We start from the raw sequence: 8,095 nt of genomic DNA on the forward strand, positions 1-8,095 counted from the left end.
GGAGAGAGGGAGATGTTACCAAAAAAAAACAACAAACCTCATGACAAAAACAAAAATAAAATAGATACAGCGTAGTAGGTTTTACTACTACTTTTTAACTGTAGAGTTAGGAAGTTAGTTCTCATTTTCAGTAGCTTCAAGGAGTTACCTCTTTCATCCTCTGGTATACTTTTTTCTTCAGAGTACCCTGTCTTTTTTTAACAGTTACATGTGAATACCATCTTTTATGTTTTGTACATATTTTAACATCTGCCTCACCTAGACATTAAATGCATTGCACCATTTAGAGGTCACAATAAGTTTTAGCATTTTTTTTCCTCTGAGCATGCTAAATTGTTATTAGAGCTATACAAAAATTCATTCAATAATACTGGATGCCCAGAAGACACTGAAAATTTAAGTTTTCCCTTTACATTAGAACATCTGTATTTGGGATGACATCAGGAATGCCATATAGGAAGGAGGTGGCTCCTCCAAATTTTTTTATGATTAACATTGCCTTTCTCAAGAAGAGGAAGTTCAAAACAAAGCTTTGCAGATGTTTCTTTTAGTAGTTTTCACATGTGTTTGAGCCTTAACACCTTCCTCAGTTATCATTTCATACCTCCATACCTCCAGCAAACTGTAGTCGTATGTGTCATACCCAGTTTGCCAGCACACTGGAAGCACAGTGAGAAAGTGGTCAAATCCTCAGTGGCAGCACTACCTGCTATGCAGAATTCAAAAGGATGTTATTCATCTCAGCATGTTCTTCAGTCTTCTGTGCAAAATCAGTGCTGTGTGGATGAGCTGAGAAGAGAAATTTAGACAATAAGTGAGAGCATGTCTGAATTGAGTATTTGGTTATTTGTCCATGATACAAAATCATTTTCCTATGACAACTTCTGTCCTTCCAGAAGGGAATTTGTCAGAAGGCCCCAAAAGGAGGTATTATGCTGTAGTAATAGTTCTTATCTTTAAAAGTATAATTTTTGTGCCTGTTCATTTTTAAACAGAAAAATGATACAGTGGCATTTAACTGCTGGAAGTTTTTTCAGCTGGATTTTTTTGAAGAATAAAAGGAAAAACATATCTTATAAACAGTCTATTATGTAATTTTTAAATCATTACCAAAATACTAAAGCAAGTTGCTAAGAAATTGTTATTGTTTGGGGCAAGTGTATGATATGGGTGCATACTTTGTTTAGGAAATCGTAGCTTGATTTGTGGGCTGACTTAAATAGAATTTCCTCTTAACAGCATGCATGTGCTAAATCAGACAGGAATTCAGCCACAAGATTTACTACTTTCCTGGCTCCTCTTTTTCTCCATCCTAGTGCTTAGTTTGATTTGACTTGTATGAACTTCAGTTATGTTGGGTATGCTATTCTGACAACATAATGTTCACATGTATGCTGTATTCTATGTGCAATGTTTGCGCGTGTTTGTTGGTGGTTTTTTCTGTTGGTGTGTTGTTTTGTTTTTTAGGAATAATATCCTGGTTGGAATGTTTTTTTGATCATACCCTGCCATTATCAGATGTTATATTGTCCTCTGTTAAATCAGTTAACAGCATAGGCTTGGAAGATACCCAAGACAGTTGGTGAAAGAGCATACGAGCGCACTGTGAATTTTGCACCAGGAGCATATTTTTATCCATCTTTTTTTTTCAACCAGGAAAAAGTATTTTTTAAAAATATCAATGCCTATGAATGCAAATAAGAATACAGCTAAACCTGTGTGTGACTAAGCTAAATATGAATATGAATGGAGTTTCAGAAGATAGAAATGCTGGAGATTTTTATGAGTGGGAAAAAAGTGAAATAGTATTGAAGAGAAAAAATGGTTAGGTTGATAGCTTTAAGAAGTATAAAAATTAGAAAATTCTAAGTTAAAAAAAAAAGTCCTTATTGCATTGTGGTGTCTTTTGCAGTGGAATGTTATGTAAAAGACTGTTTTGCGATCAGATGTTTAAGTAGTTTTTTTTTAGCACAGCACAGGACTCAGAACTGAAATGGTAATAACTTTTTAAGAATACACATTTATATATCAATTTTGTTCCACAGAATCAGAAGAAGGATGATACTGTATCTAGTAACATACTAAAGGAACTGGAGAACACCAGTAAAGATGATAATTTGAAACAGAATAATGGAAGTCGTGGAGAAGAAACAGCACAACTAAAGCATGATGGAGAACAAGAACATAATTCAGGTTTTACTAAAGAGGTACTAAACTGTCCTTAATTGAACTGTTCATCAGCCTGTCTTTCAGTAGAAAAATATTTTTAACCACAGACCTCAGAGTGTGGGAAATCAAAGAAAATTCCTTTGCTTGGAAGATTAAGTTATCTTTTGTATAAACAAATGTTCTATAGAGTAGTGCAAAACTGTTTCAGGTCTGTCTGTAGCCTAGAAATTTAATTATTTTGTATATAGTCTTCCTAAATTTCATCTTAACTTCAAATTAACTTTAATTTCAAATTAATTTTATTGAATTTTAAATTAACTTTATTTAATTTCAAATTAACTTTATCTGTTACTATCTTGATTGACTGGAAAATGACAAAATTATGGTCTTTACATCTTTGGAAACAAACCCACTACTGATACATCTTTAATAATCATTGTGTGTGTATTTTTTGATGATCATTTAATACATCTGACTTTTTTGTTTGCTTGGCTTTAGTGCACCAAATACTTTATAGGAAGAAGAATAAAGCTGACACAGCAATTTATACATGGAACTAGGCAGTAACTGTAGTTCATGCTGTTTGGTCATCAGATTGATTTCTGTCTTGAAATAGTCTCAGATTCAATTGGCAGTGAATTACCTTGGTGTTTCTGGTAGTGAAGTGCCCTGAACACTCAGCAAAAGCAAACTGACTGTGAAGAACAGATCACAGGAAGTATTTCCACATAGTTATGTCCTCCTTGCAGTGTCATGTTTTTTTAATCTCCTTGTGTATAATTTTTTCTTTTTCAATCTGTATTTATCTTCCCTTATTTTTCCTTTTGCTTTCCGATTTTATATTTAGCTATTTTTAAACATTTCTGACAGATAAAAATCAAATACGTAGTATTCGTTGCTGTTCTTTAAGAACACTTTCTTTTGAGAGTCTATTGTTCCATGTTAAGTACACAAATCCCTTAAAGGAGTATTATGTAATACACTTATACAGGTTATATCTAATCAGACCTCAGGTATCTAATTGAAGCTCATCTGCAATGTACTCCAGTTGCTGGAATCCTCTGGCATTCTGAAGAGAGGGATAGCATACAAAATCTAGGCAGGCTGCAATCTGAAGAGTTAAGATAAGTTCTGAAAGTTATTAAGGCAAGCCCTGCCTGTTGGCTCTGGTATAAGTTTCAGGATAACTCTATTAACCTGAATGGTATTGATAAAAAAAAAAAAAAATCTTAAGGTATGTAATTCTGAGTTACTAAGTATACATGATGGCAAAATTTGTCTGTTAATAAAACTGTTTCCTGATACTGTATTTCTTGTCTACGACTGTGTGTTACAGCTTTTTGTTTCATGATTTCAATTTTTTTATAGCTGACAAAAACTGGTGATATTTTATCAGATACACATGTTGTATCTGACTCAAAAGACATGAATGATGAAGAGAAAGCAGAAAAGGAAAAGAATAATAAATTGGATAAAACACAAGATGGTGATATAAGGTAAAAACAAAACAAGATGTTCAGGGGCTATTTTAAACTTAGATACTGTATTTATTAGTTGAACATACCAAGCAACTAATGAAATACTGTCATAAATACTTATAAGGTATGTTTATGTGTTTTTGAGTGGTTTACCTATAGAGAAACCTGGTGAGAAACCTAACTCCCTGCCAAGATTCAGTAAGAGGTGATGAGTTGGTGGGAGGGGAGATGCTTATTTTCAGGTATTGTCCCAGTTATAGAATACGTTCATAATCTTGCTTTACCTTACAAAATGTGTTCAGTAACATCAGTTCAAGCTTTATCAGTTTATTATGAAAGCTTCAGCCAGGGCTTCTGTAATAAGCTTTTTACTACTGACATTTAGGAAAACATCATATTTATGAACAAGTTAAACATTTTAGTTTATACCTCCTGCTTTAACCTTTACATCACGGTTTAGCAATATTGCAAAACTAGACAAATATTGAGTTTTGAATATTACTCTTTAATGATTCATAACATTATTTTAAGTCGTACAGATTCTACAGTTACACTGCAGACCCTAAGTGGGTTCTTACGTTAGATCATAACTATCTCATAGCATGCTTCATCAAAATAGGTATCACGCAGTGGGAAACAGTATGGCTATGTAAAAGAAGGGAATTCAGTTTCTGGTGTGTTTTTTTTAAGTCTAACTTTATAAGGTAGACGTGTTTGAAAATACATAATTAATTCATATTACACAAACTTGCCTACTGCAACTTTTTTCTGTTAACAGAAGAAAATTAAATTTTAACTCATCAGTGGTTAACACCTAAAATTAAGTTCAAGTGAGTTCTAAATGCTGTGCTTTTTTTCAATCAGCTTGCAGAGCGTAACCACAGTTACAAACCACAAACCCAAAACCAGTTCAGAAGAAAGTGAAGTAGTTAGTGTTCAAGAGAAAGGAGGGATTATTTCTCCATTTGAATTAGCAGCGCAGTCTTCAAAAGGAAATCAGGCAACAGCAGGTATGGAAAAGAGTTTGGCTAAAGCACAACTTACATAGTACATATCACAATGAAATCAAGTTTTACATGTCTTTTGATGCTCTGAAACCCTTGTGAATTGAAAAGTTCTGAGCTAGTCTAGGTGCCGTGCATATGTTTTTATAACACAGGGAAAAGTAGATTCCCACTAGATAACTACAGAAATTCCATTTTTCTGAGGTTTTAATGTAGATTTTGTAGTTGCATTTAATTCAGGGAATTAAGTGACTATTGCCAGAAATTGAGTAATATTATTATTGGATTTGGTTGGAGCAAATCCCTCCCTGTTCACCTTGTAGAACACCACCTCAATCTTGGATATGTGTAGACTATTTACCTTTACATCCTAGCCAGGGGTGGCCTCAGGTTTGCACAGATTGAGGAATCTTTGAAAGTTTCCAATATACTCTCTAGATTTTCAATTAGCAAGTAAAAGATGGTTTGGTCATGTTTTCAGAAGAAAGAACAGATGAAGAAACAGGAGATACTATCTGACTGGTAAAACACTTGGTGGTGTATTTTGCTAGAATGAAAAGCTGGAGTAAAGCGAAATTGTTTGCAAAGAGAAAAAGGAGTGGGGAGCAGGTAGGAGAGGAGGAAGATGATAGAATTAAAAACATTATTAAGATATTTGGTGATGGGAATGGTTAAGTAAAGCAAATGGTTCAATATATGGGTATAAAAGGTGACCTGGACCTTTGCAGTGCAGCCAGCAATCCTTTCTGTGACTTGATAATCAAAACCAGAACCATTTAACAATGCACTGTATAGTGCCAGGCAGAATAACAAATGCTTAGTTAATCTGTGCTGGGATATAAAAGTGGGTCTGGAAGTGTCCCGAGTAGTTAAATTGTACATATTTTTTCCTCTTTGTAACATAACACATCAGCATTCATGTGTCTGTTGTTTGTTCCTGCAATGTTCTTTTAGACTTGTAAAGGCCTGAGTCTTTCCTGAGATGTTTTCTTTCTTGAAAGAAATGATCTTGGTTGAGAACAGCTGTCTTCTCCCCTGAAGTTGTGCTCATTGTGCTGATCAGATCTGAAGTCTTAACTTGTGTAACTTTCATTTGGTTCTGTTTATATGTATTATGGTTTTAAATTACGATTTTCAATCTTATATTTATTATGGCTTGAAATCATGATTTCAGGCCAGCTAGCTTTTGCCTTCTGTAACTTTTCTTATTTATCTTGCTGTATGACTCGCAGTGAAAAGTTTGCCTTCTTCACCAGAATCGTCATTGTCACCAGCTCCATCTACACAACCACAGCTCACAGAAGGATCACATTTCATGTGTGTATAGTTACAGAGAAGTACGTCTTTTTTCCCCACCCCTCCTGCCATTTCTCTAATATTTGTTTTCTGAGTGTTTATATTGTCGTTATCCTTCTGAGAAACATCTGTAGACAATAAAGACGATACTTGGCAAGAGACACACAAAGGTGTCTATAATGTTGAATATAAATTTACCAGAAAACAAAAGAAATAAATGTACTGACTTGCTTGCAAGTAATGTATACTATATTCAAATACAAAAAGAAAGGACAAACTGGCTTATCAAGCACATTCTCCACAACTGGCAAATAATAGAACTTGTATTACATGAGAGACCTAGGCTATTAAAAAACAGATACTCAGTTACGCTGTGAACATCACTGCTCAGGTGCAAATGAATCTTGATGCTTCAGTCTGGGTAACGGGCAACTAGAGCTGGATCTCTTAGTGATGCATAAGAGGGAGTGGTCTAATAGTCCAATGAGTTTATGGCTTAATGCATGGATGAATGAAATATAACAAACAGGAAGGGGAAAAATTGAGGGTGGATGAAAATGTAACAATTACAAAACTGTATGGTTTTTTTTCTTTCTACAGGGATAGCTCTACACAGCTTCTCGCCCTTCATCTTAGGTGTTTTCTAGGAAGTTACAAAGCATGAGTTTGGCTAGATTTACATGTTCCTACCTATAGTGTTACCCACTCAATAAATTGAAGTGGAAATATAAGGAAGCATATTTGTTTATACGGATGTGTAAACAAACTAATATGATACCAATGTAGACACTTCAGCACTTTGCCAGCATTTAAATCAATCAACATTTTTTTGTTGTCAGGAAGTAACTGTTTAAGTAAGCTTTCTACTAAAAGAATCAGCTTTGTTTCAATGATAACGTTAAATGCCATAGCTAATGCAACTTAAGAAAACTTTAAATTTGAGACTTTTCAAGTCACTTACCATGGGGAGATCTGAAAATACATTTTCTTATTTACTGCCCCAACCTGTATTGCCAAGCTTTCATCTTAGCAAAATTAGACTTATTGATCATCATAAACACCTTATTTACATGAACTACGTGCAGGAAACTATTAATATTCTTTAAAAAAAAAAGGGGGGGGGATATTTTCATTTTTTTCTTGTTTTGCATGGAAAGACTGCATTCACCAGTGTTCCTTTCTTCCTACTGGATGCAGTCTGTCATAATTAAATTTAGTTTGGATTATTGTACTTTTATTCAAAAGCATTGTTGTGGAACTATTTAAAAAAAAAAAGAAATAAGTGGGACTGTTCAGTTTTTCTGGAAACACTGATTTGTGTTAATGCTTTTTTAATTTTACTGTATAAATGTTTATGCATTTTTATGCATATTATTTTTAACTAGGACAAATATTCCCCTGTCAACTTAGTTTCAGGTCAGCGGTGTGACTGAAATTGCACTGCTGAATTCTTTCTGTAGTTACAGCACACCTGTCCTGAACGAGGAAGCAACCTGTAACTTCACCAGAACTTTTTTTTACCAGTTGCATTAAGTTGCTTTCACCTTTTGTCATCAGCTCCAGTGATCAGATCAGCAAATTCATTTTTAAGTATTTATGCTAAATGTGAGATTAGCAAAAACGAATCGCTCATATTGTGATCTGCTTTGTAATTAAATGCCTAAGCCTTGACATCCCACAGTGTGATGTAACCTCACAGGTAGTACTGTAGCTATAACATTTCCATGTTAAGTATGATTCTACATTACTTTTTGCAACCATATAATTGTATTGTTATGCTTACGGCAAAACAGAGCATCTGGGATGGTAGTTGTAAAACTAATGCTCTGCTTATATATGCACAGCTATAATGAAGCAAGGATTTCAGAAATTAAAATATACCCCTTTTGGCTGTTTAGTGTTTGAATTGAGTTGGAAAAACTATTCAACAATGTGCATGTGCATTCCCCATTTCTTTGGTGCGCTTGATGCCTCTGTTGGTTGTTTCCTAGGAGCTCCAAAACAAATTCAAGCCACGAGCTGGGCCTAGTATACACAGAAGATGTAAGGGGCATAGTCTGCTTGCCTGCAGTATTTACTGCCCCTTGCCTTCTGTGGCTGCCATTCCAGTATTGTGCAATGCTGAAAGATAGGTCTTTTAATGTACAA

The 8,095-nt window shown here is 34.5% G+C and overlaps 1 protein-coding gene across 18 annotated transcripts in view; it reads left to right on the plus strand.

Annotated features, from left to right (window-relative positions):
- Positions 1–8,095, plus strand: part of PLEKHA5 (pleckstrin homology domain containing A5) — a 170,171-nt gene that overhangs the window by 158,249 nt on the left and 3,827 nt on the right. For 10 of the 18 annotated variants that reach the window (XM_040564080.1, XM_040564125.1, XM_040564169.1 and 7 more), the window contains 4 exons: positions 2,046–2,207; positions 3,538–3,665; positions 4,512–4,657; positions 5,884–5,968. In XM_040564080.1, the coding sequence (XP_040420014.1) occupies positions 2,046–2,207; positions 3,538–3,665; positions 4,512–4,657; positions 5,884–5,968 (521 nt within the window). Of the gene's footprint in view, positions 1–2,045; positions 2,208–3,537; positions 3,666–4,511; positions 4,658–5,883; positions 5,989–8,095 lie in introns of all 18 variants that reach the window. The other 8 variants (XM_040564162.1, XM_040564180.1, XM_040564084.1 and 5 more) reach the window with 2 other exon arrangements.

This window comes from Cygnus olor, chromosome 1 (genome assembly GCF_009769625.2).
Source record: "Cygnus olor isolate bCygOlo1 chromosome 1, bCygOlo1.pri.v2, whole genome shotgun sequence".
Taxonomy (NCBI): domain Eukaryota; kingdom Metazoa; phylum Chordata; class Aves; order Anseriformes; family Anatidae; genus Cygnus; species Cygnus olor.